The sequence below is a fragment of the Xyrauchen texanus genome, chromosome 21 (genome assembly GCF_025860055.1).
Source record: "Xyrauchen texanus isolate HMW12.3.18 chromosome 21, RBS_HiC_50CHRs, whole genome shotgun sequence".
Lineage (NCBI taxonomy): Eukaryota > Metazoa > Chordata > Actinopteri > Cypriniformes > Catostomidae > Xyrauchen > Xyrauchen texanus.
Genome location: NC_068296.1, coordinates 13,830,589 through 13,852,348, shown reverse-complemented (window position 1 = coordinate 13,852,348; position 21,760 = coordinate 13,830,589). Strand labels below are relative to the sequence as shown.

At 37.5% G+C, this 21,760-nt stretch overlaps 1 protein-coding gene across 1 annotated transcript in view; it reads left to right on the top strand.

Annotated features, from left to right (window-relative positions):
• The window catches only part of LOC127661664 (ATP-dependent DNA/RNA helicase DHX36-like), a 46,531-nt gene that overhangs the window by 5,300 nt on the left and 19,471 nt on the right, over nt 1-21,760 (top strand). The window contains exons 5-15 of the mRNA XM_052152481.1: nt 2,189-2,359; nt 2,813-2,892; nt 8,070-8,144; nt 8,777-8,943; nt 10,796-10,877; nt 11,172-11,312; nt 11,838-11,943; nt 17,412-17,499; nt 17,811-17,866; nt 18,047-18,111; nt 19,117-19,260. Of these exons, the coding sequence (XP_052008441.1) occupies nt 2,189-2,359; nt 2,813-2,892; nt 8,070-8,144; nt 8,777-8,943; nt 10,796-10,877; nt 11,172-11,312; nt 11,838-11,943; nt 17,412-17,499; nt 17,811-17,866; nt 18,047-18,111; nt 19,117-19,260 (1,175 nt within the window). The remainder of the gene's footprint in view (nt 1-2,188; nt 2,360-2,812; nt 2,893-8,069; nt 8,145-8,776; nt 8,944-10,795; nt 10,878-11,171; nt 11,313-11,837; nt 11,944-17,411; nt 17,500-17,810; nt 17,867-18,046; nt 18,112-19,116; nt 19,261-21,760) is intronic.

Below are 21,760 nucleotides of genomic sequence, written 5' to 3'. Positions count from 1 at the left end.
GTACAGCCTTATCATTTATGTTCTGGTCAGTGTTGTTTATAATGTTGTGCCATTAAACATGGTTTTAAACTCGTGAAATCACCAAGGCAAGAAACGCTAAGGGTTTTCATTGGGTTTTTCCACAGGCAAATTCGAATGAGTTTCATGCCACATTTCTCACAGTGCTGTTTATAATGATTTGCGCTGTGTGGGTGAAACTGCTCTGTGCTCGTGCTGCTCTGTTCATTATCCAGAGGAGAATTGATCTGGGTAGTGGCTTGTGCATTATGTTCTGTTTTATTCATGAAATTCAACCCCAATCCTGAAAAATGCTAATAAAAACAAAAAGGGGTGATTTGTAAATTATATTCACCCTTTACTAAATTGAAAGCACCACAACTACACATAATATTATGTTTTAACTTGTTAATTTGATAGTTTTTTTTGAAAATGTACAGTAAGTTTAAAGCTCCCAAAACGTTGAGGCAGAGGCAATTTAAGACTAATAACAATTTGACGAGTTTAAATAACAAGTCAATGTGAAACAGGAGATGTTAAACAGGTGAGGCATTTGTGTCATAGTGCTGTATACTGTATAATGAGCCTCCAAAATAAACCTAGTCCTTCAAGAGCATGGATTGTTCAAGACTTGTCAATTTGCCAACAGATGTCTCAGCAAGTAATCCAGCCCTTTGGGAACAATGTTACCCAAAGACTAATTGGAATGAGTTTGGACATTTCACCCCCTACAGTGCACAATATAGTTAAAAGATTCAATGAATCTGGTAAAAGTTTGGTGCATAAAGGGCAAGATGAAAACCACTGCTGAATGCGTGTGATCTCTGATCCCTCAGACATCACTGTCTTAAAAAACATCATTCATCTGTAATGGATATCATGAACATGGACTTGGGATTACTTTAGTAAACCTTTGTTAGACAACACCATCCACAAATGCAAGTTAAGACTTTACTATGCAAAGCTGTAGCCATATGTCAACACTGTCCAGAAACGCTGCCAACTTCTCTGGGCTCGGTCTCCACATTTCAAAAGGTTTTTTTGAAAAACAGAGCCATTGTGTTCTCCGGGCCAAAAAGGCAAAGGACCATCCAAGCTGTTATTAGAATCAGGTCCAAAATCCAGTGTCTGCATGGGCCAGGGGTGTGTCAGTGCCCATGGCACGGGTAACGCACATCTCTGAGAACACCATGAATGCAGACAGATAGGCAACATACACTGCCATCCAGCACCGACTTTTTGTTTTTAATTAGCATTTTCATACTATTTTTGGAAATGGGGTTGCGCATTGTAAAGCAGTTCAATGGAAAGGAGGAGGCGAGAACCGGCCTGGCGATATAAACAATATTTGAATGATTAACTTAAACAAAAGACAAACACACACACACTTGATGGACATGTCCGTAAACGATCTCTCTCTCTCTCGTCGCACCACCGTCCGCAATTGGTCTTTATCCCTCTCGGAGGCTTAATTAGCCTGATAAGGGACCGGGTGTGTATAATCACGACCCGGCCCCGCCCTCCGCCCTGTCACACGCATAAACAACGAGAGTTGGCAAATTCTGTAGTCGCACCTGTGTGTGACCTCTCACTGGCGGGAAAAAATATTGCAAGATGTGACCATTTAGTCGCAGTCTGGACCCCTATATTTCTACTATCTTTGCAAAGAAGTTATCAGAGTAAAATACTTTCTGCTAGAAGGGTCGGTTCTCCTGCTTCTCTCTTGTGTATGTGTACGCCCTCGCGAACAACCATTGATGGACTGCTATACAATGATGTCTCTGTGAATACGGGCATGTATATTGTGAGGTCCCTTTCGCTTTATACAGGTGTCCCATTTGATTGCATGCATATAAGCGTGCAACTGGAAAGTGTTATGTTGCGTCATGGATATTAATGAACCATGAGAAATGTCAATAGTTAATAGTGCTGCTCATAATTCAGCTGTGGCACTCATAATTAGCAGCAGTGCAGCGCCACTCCTGAATGCATATAGGGGAAACACTGTTGCTGTCTGTGTTTAATATATCATATGTGATGATGTCTTTTAATCTTTTTAGTTGTATGTAAATGGTTAACAATAAAAAGGGAAACCTTTTAAGCTAATGTTAGCTGATCACCCAATGAAAGTTAGTATTTTTAGGCAGATCTCTGTCCTCTCATCCAACCTTCTGTCTTGTTCATATAAAAGGAGCTGGTTAGGCTGATCAGTGCTAATCAGGTACTGGTAATCAGTGGAGAGACTGGCTGTGGGAAGACCACACAAGTCACTCAATTCATCCTTGATGACTATATTCAGAGAGGCATGGGCTCTCTCTGCAGGGTGGTCTGCACCCAGCCACGCCGCATTAGTGCCATATCTGTAAGTATAGAATACTGTCTGGGAGTATTGTCAGCACTCAACTAAAAATAAGGTTCAAGACCAGCATGGATCATGTGCTTAAGTGGGTCATATCATGATCTTTTGGGACAAAAGAGACCGTTGTACTATGTGAACATACTGTAACTTTTAGAACTGAAAATGCTGTATCTAATTTCACTTGCAAAGAGGGCTTTTACCTACAAATTCGAATGGTACAACAGCAAAAAAGGGCTCAGTTAATTCTAAGGTTCAATGAGAGAGTGGAAAATGGTCATCAATTTTATTTAAGACACAAAGGCACACAAAACATTCCAAACATTTAAAGTGGACCTCAGAAAAAATAAGTAATTATGCAATGACCCCTTTAAGCACTTGCATCACTATCTGTTCCTACTGAAGCATATTTTGTTGGTTAAAAGGAATGTGTGTTTTAGTGTATTTGCTTGTGTTTAGGTTGCAGAGAGAGTAGCTGCAGAGCGGGCAGAATCTGTGGGGGAGGGGAAGTCCTGTGGGTATCAGATCCGTCTACAGAGGTGAGTGAATCAGATCTGGAAGACATTTTTAATCCTGCAATCAACTACGTATGGGATAATGTACAATCAGCCTGTTGTTATCTGACTGCTCATTATCCAGCTTATTACAATACTACTTGCCAAATAAATAACTAAATGGACATCAAACATTGATACGAGTTAAAATGATTTTATTAGCTTACTTGTAGAGATCAGAGTGATACAGGATGTAGGAAAGATGACAAGCAAAACCCTATCGGGAAAAAAAAAGAAACATCACACTTTGTCTTTAATGACCTTTTGCAGTTTATTATCATGCAGTGACAGTGATTGATGTATTTCGTCATGAAATCAGAAACCCTCCCCTCGAAATCCAAACACAAGTGGTCACTGTAGAGTGGAAATGCATGAACGTGAAACCAGAACCAGGTGAAAATAGGAATGCGTCTCGGCTGAACACATGTGATCAGATTACTGAAAACTGATCTTAATTCCAGGTGGAAACAGGGCCTAAGTTTGATTTTGCCTTACATTAATTTTGAAGTTGTCTCTCTTTCTGGACTTGCCAACTGTCCATATATACCCTAACTAATTTAAATGTGCAGTATGTAAGATTCAGAAACCCTTGTAATTAATGACACCTGTGGCCGTTAAGTGAACTGCAGCTACCTGTTGCTCCTGCTCGCGCACACACTCCATAGGGACGCAAGCGAGCATCGACTAAAACAATGATGTAACATACAAAGAGGCTGAATATTATTCACCGACATCCTGCTTACAGATGAGGTAGCATAATTATAATTACACAGTTATGATTTTTTTACCACAAACTTTGAGACTGCGTATTATATTTGTCTCTCCAGTGCTGGAACAGGGCTAAAACAAAGTGTGGATATAGGTCTGACTATGCGAGACTGTAGTTTGAATGAATAACTTTTCTTTGCATGATACATTGACTGCATTTTTATGATAGCCTATGTTGGCATTAGCTAGTTAGCCAGCTTTATCAATAGCTTTTAGCTAAATTTGGTGGATGATGACAGTAGCTGTTTATAAAATAGATGGAACATTATAAATATGTTGACACAATTCAGTATTGATGTGATTCCATCACAATTGTCATTTTGATATATCGTTGTGCCATTGTTATATAATAATAATAGATTGTATATATTTTCTGTATAACCAAGTTACGTTACACGAATGTAATGTACACTAATGGGTCTTTTTGCATTATCTTGAACATTGTCTAGCATTCATTTAATGTGTTATTGTAGTTTACCTTGCTGAATAATTACAGATTAACATTGACATTAACCTGACTTTTAGTATAAAGAGACGATCGTTGAAATTATTTGAAAGTTACGAAGCAATGAAGCTTGCAATTTGTCAGCGTTAGCAGGCAAGATCAAGTTAGTGAAAATTTCACAGATAAATCCTTATGGCACTATATTTCACATGCTTTACAGTTGATTTATATTTATATGATATAAAAAAGAGTGAAATAAAAATAAACCATTTTAGTATTTATTGTTGGAAAATTATTTCTTGAAAATGTTCAAACTGTCCCACATTTGTGCAATCATTTCCACTACACCAAACAATTTTGCCCCTAGACAATTTTTTTATTATTATTTATTTTTATAAAGTGTACTTGTTAACCAGGATAACAAGAGTCAGTGAAGAGCATTCTTGAGATGAAGTATGAAACAATTGATGTTTGAGCAAAAATCACAATTATCCTGTGATGCCATTTTTAAGGTCATTAAGATGGCGTCGGCAGTTAGCAGCCATAGTTGTTTGGTCTTGTAATTGGCATATTGAGATGTCTCTGTGTTTATTTTAACTGTCTACTGTTGCATGTTAAGCAGATGTCAAAATTGACTAAATTAATATCCTGTACCGCACAAGTATTAGCAAATAAAAGAGATTCAGATGCATATACATACACTGTAGGACAATTTTAGTAGACAAATATAAAAAACTAGTGAGAATGTGAAAAATGTTTTAATGACAGTCCACGTTACTAAAAGTGCTCAAATTTGAGGAAACATTTATTTGAGAGAGTGCTCTGTGTGTGTTCACACAAGTGTGGGAGAACGGTGGATTTAGTTTGGTCACAGGAACATGTTGCGGCTGAGAGCATAATTGGAGGGGAAGAGAGAGGACTGATTAGATGTCCCAAAAATGTTTGTTTTTAGTTATTTTTCCCTATCCCCATTTGTTCCATTTTGTCATATTATTAGTGGTTCCTGTCATGGCCAACATCACTATTATTGTTGCTCATGCTAAGTGTTAGGGATATACCTAATACCTTAAATATTATGACTTCTTGTAACTCATCATGTACCATTTGTCCTATGGACATGAATGATACTCAAAATTATGTGTGTTGTTCTGGAGAGGTGTGCTTTTAGAAGTGATCTAATTTACAGTTAGTATATGCTTGATTTGTCATGAAAACAGTTTCAAGTCTTATTGGTCCTTCAAAATAGGATTGTTTTTAAGCACAATGCATTTATTATTTTTATTCTATTGATTTTGGGTTTGAATATGACCTGGACATGGTCTTGACACTTTCATCAGATTCAACCACATTGACTTGGGCTTTTTCGACTTGGGCCAGCACTCAAGCACCCACAACCCTTTATTATTCACAAGAGAAGACGTTGAAGGCACACTGAATGTGCTAATAGGGCACGTTTCCATATAGTTGCATTTTTCTTTGCATTTTTGCAGATAACCGTTAGTTGCAAAAAGCAATTATTGGCACTGATATATTGGTCTACGTCTAATAATTAGGCGTGATCTAAAATTGACTAGACTAACATTTAGACTAGACTATCCTTCACAGCCTTGAAATTTATGTAATGTGCATTGTGCACGATTATGTAGTGGAAAATGGCCAACCGAAGCATACTTTTATCTTAAGGTCTATTGGATGCCAACATTGAAATTCACTTGCTCTATATGTGATTTGTTAGGCAACTATAAACCTGTTGAAAAGCAGTCAGAGAGAGTCTGTTGACGTTTTTAAAACAAGAGTTAGGGAAGGGAAAAAGACTTGAGCTCATCAAGTGCCTCTTTCACACAAGTCAAACACTTGACAACTTCCAATAGATAAGAGCACGAAAGGAGGGAGAAAGAGGGTTATTGAGAGGTGAATCAGTGGGGAATTTGTTGCTTTAGCTGTGCTTAAAGAGATGGGAGTGATAATGTAGAAAAGTGTGGATTGGTGAGCCGGGGAGTAGAGAAATTGGCTGTTAATCTAGACTCGCTGTGGTGAGGAAGTGAGGAGAACTGGACCAGAGAGAATAAGGTGGAAGGGCCGAGGGCAGATAGGAAATGGATTGGAGAAGTGAGTAGAAAAACAGATGCATATGGTCTCTTCAGGCCATGAGAGGTTAATATGTGCACAAACTCTCACTTTTTTATCTCTGGGATTCTCTTCCATTCACTTGTACATCAATCTAAAGCCTCTGGCAATCACATACACCTTTCCCTATTTTGTGTGTGTGTGTGTGTGTGTGTGTGTGTGTGTGTGTGTGTGTGTGTGTGTGTGTGTGTGTGTGTGTGTGTGTGTGTGTGTGTGTGTGTGTGTGTGTGTGTGTGTGTGAGAGAGAGAGAGCGAACTGGTAAGGATGTTTAACATAGTCTTATTAAAGTTTTATGAATTGCAAAACTCTCTGTTAATATGTTAAATACAAACTACATCTGAATTACTGACATAAACCTTATTAGGCTTGATTTTTCCACATGAAAGAATGTTGGAATTTTATAGGTGTTCTGTGTTCAATTCAAGTTCATTTCAACTTTGGCCCAATGACGAAACTACAGGGTAAACCCTGTAATCTGGTAAATGGCATAACACTGGTAAATCCCTGATTTTATCATAGTAAAATCATGTAACATATAATGTTTACATCTTGTGGCTACAGAATTGTGGATACAGTGTTTTAGAATAAACGAGAGACAATTTGAAATAATTGTTTGTGGTAACCAACATTGCTACAAATGTTGATTAGCTTTTCTTGAATCTGGAACATTCTTAAATATGAGTGTATTTTATCACTTGGTTATACTTCTGCAAGTGTAGTTAAGACAAAATATACTTCTATTCAAGATCTGTTCTCTAAAAGCATGTCTATCTTATATGCTACTTCTCAGGTGAATGCATCTGTTTTTAAAGGATTTTTAGATATTTTTAAATATTTGTATTTTTTATATTATATTCAACATTCTCAGATAGCAATTTTTCTTCTGCAGTATAGCTGCTCAAGTAAATGTATGTTGTTTTAGATACTTATATTGGAAAACAAGCCAAAACAAATCAAAAACGTGTTTTGTTGCAGTGTATAATGGGGCAAAGGCTGCCCTCTCTCATCATTTTGTTCACTTCAATCCATCTTTAAATCACAATAAAAAGAAAAAAAAAACTCTTAATAATGAACCTGCGTATTGCCAGTTTCCTTCACGATAAGAAATGCACAGTTACTAATGTATTATGATTCAAATAGTCATGAGCCATCACGTTATAATCTAGCTGCAGCAAGTGCGTGCTCTAGGGACGAGCGTCCCCACGACGGAGTGTGCATCTGCCAAGTGCAGTTTCAATCTCATAGAAGAGGCACTGACCGCACAGAGAAATGCCAGTTTCTGAGTTTTTAGTTATTTACATGACCTGCTTCCTTATTATTTGAACTTGAATAAAGTTCTATTAAAGTTAGAAGACTTTTCGACAACGGAAGTTTTTGTAGACAATTTTTTTTGTCAACGTTGTCGCTAACGTCAACTAATATTTTCAACCCTAGTTTGGAACAAAATGGGAATGATAACAGGATCCAGGACTGGAATATATCAAAATTTTTGAAATTGCACAGGAATAATGTCCTAATCAACGATCAAAGTTATTTGGGTCATAGCCATGGCATGTCAGTTAGCTAGCACATGCTATTGGCCTTGGTGCTCATCCAGGTTGTGCAGGTTCGAGTCTAGCTTGTGGCATCTAGCAATACCATTGACCTTTTCTCTTCCCAATAATTTCCTGTGCCCTCTTAAACAAAATTACAAAAATAAACTGTTTTGTTTTGCTAAATGTTTTTTTTTGTTTTATGTAGGATGTCCTTAAATAACATTGTTGTAGTAAACCAATTTTTATGCTTCCTTCCTCCCCCTCACTCTCTGGCTCTGCTTTCCAGCCGGTTACCACGGAAACAAGGCTCAGTTTTGTATTGTACAACGGGCATTATTCTTCAGTGGCTCCGCTCTGATCCGTAAGTGTTCTACACCTGCTTTTCTCCACTCTACTCTTTTATTACCCCCCGCATCTGTATGTCTGCTTTGCCCAATCTTTACCCTGTAAAAAGCTGCTGTGTTTAAACAGTCCACAGCAGGTGTACTGCGCACACACTCATGCATACTCAAAGCACTGTCAACCATATAAACTCGCATACATCCAATATCACTCACTGACTCACATAAATTCAGCCTCAGAGGCTGCAGAAGGGAGAAACCTACAGTTCAGAATCCTCTTAGCTTGACTCATCCACTCAGACATATTTCACTCCAACCCACATAGAAAACACACTAAGCGCTGGTGATGTTTTGCTGCTGAAATTTTCGTACAGAGAAGTCTCTGATAAAAGCCCTGTTAGCGATCTGAATGCTGTAACTGCAGGCTACGTTTACACAGTCAGTGTTTTGGAGTCACTTCAGTTATAGAATGCCTTTAACACTCTAAAACAAGACTGACAACTGTATTCTGCTGCTGTTTTACTGTAGCCTTAGAACATCAGGGCCTCAAGAATCTTTCCCTTTATTTCTTTATGTTCTAGTTCATTCTTCGCACATATTCACAAATATAGAAAGTCCGTTCCTTGTTGAAGTGCTCTGTGTGTTTGTTCAGGAATCTCTCCACCATTAGTCATTTGGTCTTGGATGAGATTCATGAGAGGAGTCTTCAATCCGATGTTCTTCTCACCATCGTAAAGGACATGTTAACTGCTCGAGATGATCTTAAAGTAGTCCTCATGAGTGCCACACTCAACGCTGAGAAATTCAGCAGATATTTCAGTAAGTAAATGTCAATAATGTCTTTACATGATTCAAGTGTATGTGTTTATAGTGAAAGGAGATTCAGCTCTCAGTTTAGATTACTCAAATGTAGTGTGGAAGAATTCTTTTTTCTTTTAGGTCTTTTGTAGCGATGTGTGCCGTTTTTCAGATGAGCATATTAGGAATGAGAGGCTATGCTATAATTTATATATAGTCCGGTGTTTTATGCACAATGTGTAGCGGCCTCAAATGCGTTATTGGTTTTATACATATACATATATTTCATTAAAACATTTTATTAAAGACTCCATGAAATGTCTTTACAAATGCAGTTTTCTTTCCTGTGTCAGAGTATTCCTATTGAAAAACTATTTTGTATTTTTTTTGTATAAATGTTGGGTATATTGCTAATACTAGATAAAGTTAGGTGGTATAAGTTAGAGATAGGGGTTTCTCATTCTAGAGATAATTTTATAACATGACAAATTGTGCAAGATGAGTCATTACAATTTTGGTCCACGTTCCCGGAAGACAAAGCTATTAGTGCAATGAGAGAAGCTTGTTGACAGTGGTTTGCATGTTCATGTGAGAACTTGGTGTTGTTTGGTGGTGAAAACTCCCATGTTCTCACGTGAACATGCATGCTGTTGTCAACGAACCTCTCTCATAAACGTGCAATGGATATTTAGGTTGTTTCTCACCAAAATGTATCATATGACTTCAGAAGTCTTGAAAGATGACACATGAGTCACATGATACTTTTATGATACTTTTGGGTCCTTTTTGTTTTAGCTTTAACCTCGTGTGACCCCATGTACACATGTGTGGACGTTGTATTTTGGGTTCACTATACGCAATGCTCAATTTAAATTCCTTTAAACCGACTGATCTCAGTTCAGAAGAATCTGGGCTGTCAGTAATGAGTTAAACTTGTGACAAAATGACATGGCGCTGATCACAGCAGAATTTGTCTTTGGGAGAAATGGCAACAAACCTATATCTGGTAAGTTTTTATGTTGAAACCTTGAGTCCAGAGAGTTTCATCTGATATGCCATTTTTTTAATTTGAGTGAATTATCATGAAACGCCACAATGCTAAATACAGTGTATATTAATGTATACTTTAGCAAATTTATTTCTTTAGAAATCCTACATTTACTGTGCATTTTCACATTGAGAATCAATGGGTTCATCCAAAAGCTGAAAATGTTTGTTTTTAGAGGATTTATATGGAGTCAGGATGAAAATACGGTGAATTTCGACAGACAGCATACTGGAGGTTAAGTCATTCTCTAAATAGGGGGCAAGGGAGCATCTTATAACTTTCCTATGCAGCTCAGTTAATTATATATATTTTTTGCATGTTTATTAGGTGATACTAGTTACAAATCAAAAAGGGAAATGCAAAATGCACAACGCAGTCACGCTCAAGTATTACAAGGTTAAAGTGAGGCACTCACTTTATTTGTCATTGTATTGAGAAAACAGACCAAGATATTCAATAAAAAAAAAAAAAAAATCTCCTTTTGTGTTTCGTATAAGAAAGTCAAACAGCTTTGGGATGGCATGAGGGTGAGAAAATTAAGACAGAATTTTCATTTTTAAGTGTACTGTTCCTTTAACTACCCAATCTGCTATATACTGTATAATAGATTAATTAGGATTTTGCCCTCCTTGAACACAATATGGCTGGACTTAGCAAAGTGCTAATGACCAGAAATATAGCTTCAGCTTTCTAATGTAAGGGAAAAGAGTCCAATCGTGAACAATGAAAATCCAACCGTGTAGTAAAGAAGAAATGTGACCGTGAGAATCACTGGAGAGTGCCAAACCCCTTCCTTTCCTTGTTTACTGGTTCTTCCTCTTTCAGATAAGTGTCCCATGGTCCATATTCCTGGATACACATACCCAGTGCAAGAGTATTTACTTGAAGATGTGGTGGAAATGCTAAGGTGAGCAAATTTTTTTTATTTTGGGAAATATTTACAAAATATTTTATTCCAAACCTATTAAAGACTAAAACTATTAAGTTTGTTGCTGTTGAGCATGGTTCCAAACTATGTGGTGGAAATATTTGGTTGGTAGCTATTTTTCATGGTTCCTAAAAAGTTTGAATCTAGTCATTAGCTAGTCCAAGCTAGTTTACGTTTCTCCATTTTAGAGGACCAACAATAGATTTTTTCACCTTGTTTTAACATGATGGCCTCTAAACGCTGGGACTGTCTGACTTTGACTTTGTGTCGTAGGTTCCGGCCGCAGCAACAGGACTGCAGACCTCGCTATAATAGAGGCTTTTTTCATGGCAAGAACGTACGGCCGGAGAAAGAGCATAAAGAGGCTGAATACAATGAGAGCTGGCCCTGCTATGCCCGCACACTCAGAGACCGGTTAGTCTTAAATAAAAAAACCTCTTACCCTGTTCTGTAAAGGTTGTATTATACTGTAATGTTCATTGCCTGTACTAAATCTATTCCCATAAAACAAACCTCACGCTTTGTACACACCAGTCATTAAAGTAAATGGACTATTTGACTAAATGCATCACGGTGAGGCTTTAAATTTATAAACCTGCATTGCCATTAGGGCTGCACAATGAATCAGATAAATCATTTAGATTACGGTTACAGCTCCCATAATTAACTTTTAGAGAAGTGTCAATAGCATCATTCTGTTTAGATTTACTACCGTTAGCTTCTATTTACTACGTTGATGTCCGTTTATGTACCGTTGATGTCCGTTTACATAATCTTGCAGCCTAAACATCCAACAACGTTTTGACGAAAAGTTAAAAAGTTATTGGCGGGCTGAATTTAGACTATTGATGTTTTTTCCAAGCATACATAAAAGTGCTTGCATTGAGTCACTGTTGTGAGCAGTGATGTAGTAACTACTGTCTACACTGTGATTGGCAGGTACTCAGACAGCACCATTGACGTGCTGGAGATGATGAATGATGATGACAAGATCAACCTGGATCTTATCATAGCATTGATCCGCCACATTGTGATGAACGATGATGTGAGTCCCATACCTCTATGTCTAGGTTTTTTTTTTTGTGTGTGTGTGTCCGAGTTTCCCTGGAACAGGGAAAGATGGTGAGCCACTAGTAAACCAGAATCTTGTTAGTATGAATTGTGTGCTAATAGGACTGCTTAGCAGATGCTCCTCTCCTTTCGTCTGAACTAAACTGATGTGAACTCCATTTCCCACGCTTCTCTTGATGCCTCTGGGATTGCTTCTTTTCACAGTCAGCTCTTTTATGTGGAAGAATATTGGCATGTGTGTCACATAATTGCAGAGATGTGTCGGAGAGGGTGAGATTAAAGGCATCAAACTGTCGGAGCTTCTGTCTGGTACCTCTCCGTTTCATTGCTACATTCATATCCCATTCATACCTCTACATGTTCATTCTTGGGCTACTTGTGTACAACAATGTGAATTCTCAAAAATTAGCAATAAGAGTTAAAATAACCTCAATTACCCCTTTTAAAGCCTTGACATTTGTCATATCATAACTTTTTTGCATTTAGTTTTTCCTCTGAGGTCCTCTTATAATGTCAAGGCATAATTTAGTTTTTTTTACGTGTCATTTTCCACCCTCCAAATTCTTTCTTAAAGTATAGGCACTATGGGCGCCATCCCAAATGCCCCCCTAAGCCCTTGTGGTTCTCTGCCAACTCCACACTTTGGTAGGGCTGTCACGATTATGAAATTTGGCTGACGATTAATTTTCTTTTGAAGGGCTTTCACGAATAATTGTCATATAAATTGTCATATTTCTTAAGGTGTGCTTTTTTTCTTCATGTGTTTCGTAAACCTTAAGAAGTAATTTTTTCATATTTAACTTCAAATGTTAAATCAAATAATAAAATGGGGATATATGATTTCCTTTTAAGTCTTTAAAAACATGACATGAAAAATTATGTTTTTAATATCAAAATATTTTTTAGTCTCTTTTTGGTCAACTTTAGTTTTGGTCAATTTTACATTGTTGTTTTTTACTCAAACTATATTTTATATAATATTTTTTATATTAAAAATAACAATTTAATAATTTAAAATATATTTTTAATATATTATGCAATCCTAATTTCTTACATTTCATACCTTATTTTAATGCTTTGATTAAACCCACAAGCCCTTATTTGTCATGAAGCAAAACCTTTGAGATTTTATTTCATCATTTCATCACTCCACAGAAACAGAGTAAATGTGCTTCTCCTCCTCTGTGCCACTGCGTGTCATTAAAACAGCATGTATGAACCTGATATGGCCAGGATAATTTGTCATTACACGATCGCTTAAAGTGAAGCCGGGGTGCTTTGCGTTAACAATCAAAGTTATCCGTTTATACTTTGCGCGAATTTGGTGCCAGCCTCTGCTGACTGCGTGCACATCAGAGCGCTTGAGAGGCTCATCACACACTCCTACGGACAGGAGCTGCTTTGATTGTGATCCGTGGTGCAGCTCAGTGAAGCTCCGAGTTCAATTAATGACACACAAATTCACTTAGTACATTCACTTAAAATTCCTTTTTTGGGTATTAAAATGTGATTGGAATTTGAATGCCCAATAATCATGGTTATCTCAAATAACCGTGGTTAGATCAAATAACCACGATCAGACAGTTATTTAATTATCGTGACAGTCCTACTCATGGGGCACTAGTCACCACATCCTTGAGGGTCTATGGTTTATTAAAGCAAGCATATGGGTCAGAGTTTATCGGCTAATTCATTTTTATACATATAGTGCAAAATATATGCAGTAGTCATGTCCTTGACATTATAAACTCATACTTAAAGGTGCTGTAAGTGAATTTTTTTTAATTAAATGACATGCAGAAAATGGCCTTATTGTCAGATATCACTGAAAAGGTGCCATGAAATATCACACCTGTCTCTGGAACAACCCTAGGCTTGGTAAACTGCGGGAAAAACACAACAGCAAAAGCACACACACCTGAATGACTGTACAGAAAGAAGAAATTAAGACCCACAAAGTCAGTGTGTTTACATATGCAAATATTTATAATCGAGCTACAGTCTTCATTAGTCTGTCCAAGTATACATGACACAATGTGTAATTGAAAATGTGAAGAAAGCACGTCAGCCGAGAAGGTGTTAAAAACACCTCTGTCTTACATAGCATGTGCACAATGCCGAGGCCACGTAGGCCTGATTTCGCAAAAATCTGACTGGTATGATTTTAGTCAGAATAAAGCGTTTTCATGATGTTTAAAAAAAAGACAGTATTTTTCAGTCTGACTAAAATTGAACTTTTAAAGTGCATGTAAACAGTGTCATATCATGCAAAATCCCTCTGTCGCTTCCCCAATCTCCTTCTCTGATCGTCATTATTTGTGCTTTCTGTACTGTCCTGTCAATTAAAAGTGGCAAAATGGGAAACAACAACTGACCCTGAACTGTCAAACAAGGTTTGCCTCAATAGATGGGAAACAGTGTTTCATTGAGTGGTTCATGGAGTCAAAACCTTAACATTTGGTGAGCCATCATAATTGCTGTATGGCAGTTGGGAGGCATAAGTCTTTTGACCCTTGAAGGGTTCAGTGCGACATACACAGAGAGAGAGAGAGAGAGAGAGACAGTAGAGAAGAGTGTATCCTGCTTTAATTAGCCGTGTCCACTCTGTCAGATAGATCAGTATGGGTTGTCTTTCAGGAGCAGAGCATGGCGATTGGCTAATTAAGATGGCCAGCCATGCAGTTATACAGGTTATCAAAAGCAGTTTTAATTAATTCGTTCTCTAAATATTAAGCACCCTTGTTGAATTCACTGTCTTCCGATTGTCTCTGTGCTAACCCATTAAGTCCGGTTTGTACATAACTGCTAAAATATCTAGCAAATAACTTGGTCAGTAATGGGAAGTATGAAATAATCCAGTCACACCTGCCTCAAAGTCATTGCTTGTATCTTTATCTTTTCTTTGTTTTGGAGAAGATAGAGGTTTTCATATAAAGGAGTGTTTGCATCATCAGTGTCACGGTCTGGGACATCACAGCGGAACAGTTAGATTAAGTACTGTTAATTAATCATAACATTTGGGAATACTGATATATATGTCAGGTTTTGCACTACACAGTGCACTGGGTCACAGGATGTTTTGAAACTCATTCATACACACACAAACATACTCACTGATTCCTGTTGGCATGCACAACCAGTAATACGCTAATGTGCATGCATACATTGCAAAAGTAAGTGTTCTCTTTTTAATGTGTCATGTACCCTTGATGTGATGTTGCTGGGCTGTTAAATATAGAAACAGGGCCATCTGGGGACACTTCATAATTTATCTCCCTCCTCCCCTCCATTGGCACACTGCATTTTTATGAAGTTAAAATCCTCAGATTGCTTTTGCTGATGTAATAGATTTGATTCATTTTTAACTGGCTCTGGAGGGTGACTCACTTTTTAGGACAGAAATTGCCCCTCAGATCACAGTGTTGCAATGCAATTTGTGCTCATGTCAGAGTGCAGTGATTTTAAGAACTGTCAAAAACATTCTTGTCCAATAACAAACTGAAAAAAGTTAATTTTGACCATGTTACATCATGTTGGTGTATTACAGTGTATGGGGCCATCTAAAAAAAAATTAGATGCAGTGCAACAAATAGAGAGCATATGTCTTAAGACACGGCAACACGACAGTGGAGTAAATCCATCACTCATACTAGCCACTTCGAAATTCAATGAATGCGGGTGGCCAAAGCAAATGTAATCGATTTAGTCTCGTGTTCATTGCTTTATAAGATCTAAATATGCTTCCCATCTGAATTAGATTTCGCATGAACCACCACGGCACACACCAGAGTGCTTGCTCCCGGGATACGATGGCACAGAGGGGATCAACTAGGATCACCTAGCTTTCCACTACATTGCAGTGCAGACCACAAAACATACGCAACCCATTTGAATTGATAATAGTTTTTTTTCATAACAAATACTAGTTTATTTTTTAGAAAAACAATCTACATTGATCTAACCATGGTAATGAGTTGGCTATCCATTAGGGCTGTCAACAGGGCTGAGAAACTAAATTCAAATTTTTAACTAAAATATTACCAAAATTCTAATTATATTCCAATTTAAAAGACATTATTTCAGGTAGGGTGAAAAATCTATGAGACATGAGATTTTTAAATTGACATTGTCTCCTACATTTATTGCAAAGAACAAATATGGCTGTTAACAAATGTGCGTAATGTCAAAAGATTTAGCCAATTCATGTTATCAAAAATTAAGTTAAAAAGTAAAACATATATTTACATAAAGTAAAAATATGTTCTATCTGTATGTTAACTTACTGTTGCACAGAAGCCTATACCGATGCCATAGTGCTACCATGAGCTCAAGCTTCATAATACCGGTAAGACTAAAGTATTTTTCAATAGATACAGTTTTATGTATGTACCTAATGCTTGTGCAGCGAGACGCTAATAAGAGAGCAAGAAATACAGTACAAGACACAATCGCCAAAGACCTCAATCTCTAAGGGCCGTTCACTCCGAATTACGCTTTTTCTATGGATGTGCTAGACAGACATTTTTGATCGTTACAATTTGTCTCACTGTTTTTTCAGCATCTTGTGCAGCAAATATGCATTTTTTAGACGCTGTCAGTTTAAAAGAAAATTCAACCTTTAAAACGTGTCTTGAGACTCCTGCGTTCTGTTTTATTCATTGCACTATGTGTGTTTGAGCCCAAGAATGTAAGTCATCATCATTGCTTGGCATACATCCAAAATTCTAATTCTCATTTAAGCATTTGAAAATACATTTTGAACTGAAATTCAATGTACATTCCAATTTTAACTTGAGATCCTTTGTTTCATCCATGGTCCTGCCTGTGGTTATGGCCTTGTTATTACAAATGCCACTGATACACAAGGTCCTTTCATGAATTATGGACAAATTATTGTCAATGTTTTTTCTCCTGTTCTGCCCTACTCCTTCTCTAACTGGCAATGTTTGCTTTCAGATTTTCTAAGAGATTAAAATCATTTGACCTGTGTCCTGCTAAGCTCATATAATTCTCACTCAAATAAAATGTCCAAATAAATGCATGCAGCTACAGTCTCCAGTTAACTTTATCACTTTTTGTGGGACGGGTGACAAAGCTGGCTAGTGAAAATGCTGAGTGGCTAGTGAATTTGGAACACCACTAGCCACAGTGGCCACTGAGCCAAAAAGATGTCAAGCCCTGGTTGCCAGGATGTTGTAATGTGTTTTTTACTATGATCTTTTGCGGTTGCTAGTTGATTTCTCTGGGTGTTTGGTGGTTGCTTCTATAAAATAGAAATAAACTAAATTAAAAAGTTCAAAGCTATAATAATCTTGAAACTGGTTTCAGGACTGGTTATGCGCTGAAGTTTAATATGAGCAAAAGTAAAAGTGATGCTTGCCTTAAGATCTTTTTAATTAAAATGTGTAATTGTAGACAAGGTGATTCTGTTTTGTCTTTCAGGATGGAGCAATTCTAGTGTTTCTGCCTGGCTGGGACAACATCAGCAGCCTGAATGAGCTGCTCATGGCTGACCAGATGTTTAAATCAGGTAGAGGTTGGAGTCTCTTAGTCTCACAGACACGTGCAGAGCCAGGGTCCAAAATCAACAGTCGCTAAGTTCCAAATGCGTGTCAAAATTGGCTTTGGTGTTCCTTCACAATAAAAGAACAATATCTGACCCTTGCCCAAATTATTCTATTAGTGTAGTTTAACAAAAGAGTGCTGACACATTTCCAAACATTTGATCAGAAATAACATTGAACACAGAATGCATCATTTTGTTGCACAACTTACAAATACATGTACACTTGCAGCCACAGCATCCTGTAATCTGACTTTCTCATATTGCGTCTCTTTCAGATCGCTTTATCATAATCCCACTCCACTCTTTGATGCCCACAGTCTCTCAGACTCAGGTGAGTGTAGACAGCTGCGGCGAGCTCTCTGCCTCCCACCACTGCGCTCAAATGCAATCTCTCCCTCCCGTCGGACTGCACTAAATTAAATATGCTACGCTTTGTGTGGAGTCTAGCGCCTCAAACTATCAATTCTGCTATTATGTACATGAATGACACTTTGCTTCTCTCTCCCCTCAGGTGTTCAAAAAGCCACCCCCTGGAGTGCGCAAGATTGTGATTGCTACCAACATCGCAGAAACCAGGTGTGCTTGTGTGTGTACATATATGCGTGTATGCTGTATGTGCTTTTGATTGAACCTTTTTTTTGTGCAAGTCTTTCATTCTTTTCTGTGCCTAGAAATGTAGGATGTGATTTGAGTCTGTCAAGATTGAAATACAGTAAGCATTTGTCAGTTTTGTGTGATAATCAATAACTAACTATGTTGTCACTGCTGTTCTAGCTAGCGCTATCAGTATGCAAAAGTTGAACCCTGCAGTGGCCAAGTGGCAATGGAGCCAGCTAATTAAAACCCAACTGACTCACACATGCACACACAGCTTTAAATGGGCTTTGAGCCCCGTCTATACAAACAAACTCCATGAAGAGTTGAAAGAAGCCAGAATTCAAAGGGATTTTCTCAATATGTACTCATACACTGAGAATATGTTTAGATCTCTTTTTAATTAATTTCAGTATCAGGCTTATCTGCCATTGAAACACTGCCATTGAAATGTTTGTTCTTAGGTAATCATCTATGCTGGTGTCTGATTTCAGCTGTTATTAAAGGGTTATTACATTTGTTTCAGTTGTTTAGTTCACATGTGATTAATCATATAGCTCTGATAATTTAATATGGCTTTGATAATGAATGTTTGCTTAAAGACAACATGAAACAGCATTTGCAGTGTATTTAAAGGCGTTTTATAGGCTCAGTTCAGATTAAAAATGTATGGATAGCATCTGTGACATTGTTCCTTATCATAGAAAATAATTTTGACTTTAATTCATCATTGTCTGGATTTGATCGGATAATGGTTTGAAGGATGGAAATGAAACCTGTCAGGTTATGGTAGTGTTGTTTTGCATTCTTCCCTGCCCACACAGCCTTGGTTACAGTAGCAGAAAAGTAGTTTAAGAGGTGGAGAAAGTTAATACATTTTGATGAAAGATTATGCAAACAAACTTTTGTCTTTAGAAGATATTTGCATGCTCTACTGCAGTATCATCATCAGCACGTTGTGATATTTCTTATCTCTGACTCTTACAGTATCACGATAGATGACGTTGTGTATGTGATTGATGGAGGGAAGATTAAAGAAACTCATTTTGACACCCAGAACAACATCAGCACCATGGCTGCAGAGTGGGTGAGCTTAGCCAATGCCAAACAGAGGAAAGGCCGCGCTGGCAGGTACAGATCTCTCACTGTCTCCCTCCCTTCATTTATCTTCCTTTATGTGTTATTCTCTCTATAAATCAGGAGTGCTTCCTCAGTCTATTCACAAGTATCAGTGGGAGGAATTGCACACAGAGGGAAAATGTCAAACCTCTCAGGATATATAGTATCTGGCTGTACAGGAGTTTTACAGGAATGCTGTGGGATTCATTTTTTTTTGTCAGATCCCACTAGGGCTTCCATGATGTATATTATTACAGATTATATACCAGTACAGAATATATACCAGTACCAAAGTAATTTGTGTTATACTTGATACCAGTTTTGATACCATATCAAAAACTGTGGAGTGATGGTAGCGTAGTGGCCTAAAGCACATAACTGTTAATCAGAAAGTCGCTGGTTCGATCCCCACAGCCACCACCATTGTGTCCTTGAGCAAGGCACTTAACTCCAGGTTGCTCCGGGGGGATTATCCCTATAATAAGTGCACTGTACGTCGCCTTGGATAAAAGCGTCTGCCAAATGCATAAATGTAAATGTAAAAACGAATATGCTATAGAACACACAAGCTTGCACTTGTGGCGTTCCAAACATGTAAGATCACTGCAGATACATAAGAGAGCAGCTAGATGTTTGATTTTATATTCATCCCACTGATATTAAAGATTTGAGCCATTTGAGTCTTGTTTGTGCTATGAGCTAGGGCTTGGCAATTTTTCTGATTAATTTGAATATGCGTTTTGACACAATTTTTTTATTTTTCTTCAATCGAGAAATGTAGATTTTGCAAAAAATATTGCAAACACTATAATTAGATCCGTTGTAAATCCACTAAAGGCTGAAAAAGGAAGCGAAAAATAATTCGTAGTGCTTGTCTTCATGTCGCTCACAATCTGATCAGCTGCACTTGTGTGACATGCTCCAAATGAATGTGAACATGGAGACTGATATAAAAGACAGTAGTAATATTCCCAGTACGCTTGTACACCGTATGATTATAGTGCTTTGTCCATCATGCTGTTATACACCGGCTTAAGACCATAACTGGCCTTGACATGCGCATATTGATGAACGTCTCCTTTCTTTTCTTTTCACCCATCAAAATGCATTAGTTATGTGACAGTTATGGGCACTTCATTTAGAATCATGGAGAGGCTATAAATGGGACAATCAAACATCTGCCGCTCCTTTTGCCATGATGATTCAGATTGATTTCTAGTTATTGCTTTGTTCTGTGACGTGATTCAAGTGTACTGCATCTATAGCCAACATTTGGCAAGCGTTCATTTTGACAAATTTTGATAGTTGAATTGTAATGATAAATGATTTAATATTGCTGTGCTGCTCAGCGTGAACTCTATCTGCATGGGTTTATGAATATACACATTTATTTGATATACAATTAGTACTTTATAGATAAACTTGATAATGTATAGATATAGGTTTCTAGATAGACTTTGTTCAGATGAAATTAATATCTACACTGGCTAAGAATTATTTTGCTGTTTTATTATTCAATTATTTCTGAACATCTGGATTTATTAGATTTAAATGTATTTTACATTTACACTCTGTTGGCAACTTCCCCATGTGGTGCATTTGTAAAGTTTTCTTGCATACCTTTGTACTTGGATTTCTTTAACCGGGTTGCCGGTTATATCATACAATTTGAATCATTTTGTTGAACATTTAAGTTGAAAAAAATGTAATTGTGAATCGTGAATCGTCCATGGGTTTTATAAAAATTAAGATTTTTTTTTTTGCCATATCGCCCAGCCCTATGAGCGAGTTAAGCTGAGTTGACAAACTGTGTTTTGTCAGTTAGTGAGCAAATTTCTTTGAAGTCACTCCGTGATCAACTACACTATAGCTGAGAAATACAGTTCAACTAACAGCTACAGTATTACTGCAGATCACAGCCGCGAGTTGCGACAGATGGAGTAATCAAACACACTTAGGGTGCTTAAGTTTCCGAGGTGTGAGAAGACGTAAACTTTCGACATGGCAGAGGAGAAAACACTTTCTCTGTCAAAATAAGAGTTCTCCAAGAAATATACATAAATGAAACTGGAGTCCACCATTTTTTCTCTCCGACAACAAAACACTTGAATGGAAGTTAAATACTTGTAGGATAATTCCGATAGCACGTATGGCAGCATCACTCCACGATCGGAACGGATTACTATCACTCTACATATGAGCAATGGAGTTAAATTAACAGCTGCAGCATTACTGTTCATCATTGTAACAGAAGCAGGCAATAACACGCTCAGTCACTCTCTCTCACTCTCTCTTACACACACACACACATCCATATTTCTCCAATAACTTGTTAGGAAACAGCCCAAGCTGTCATTACTATTTCTAAAGTGTGGTGTTTGAATTAGTGACAGAGGCTTGGGCGCATCTTACGAACTAGCAACTGTAGATACTGTGGATAAAGAAAGTAGTTACACACACACACACACACACACAAGAGTTTGTGTTTTTTTTATTTATTTTCTTGCTCAAT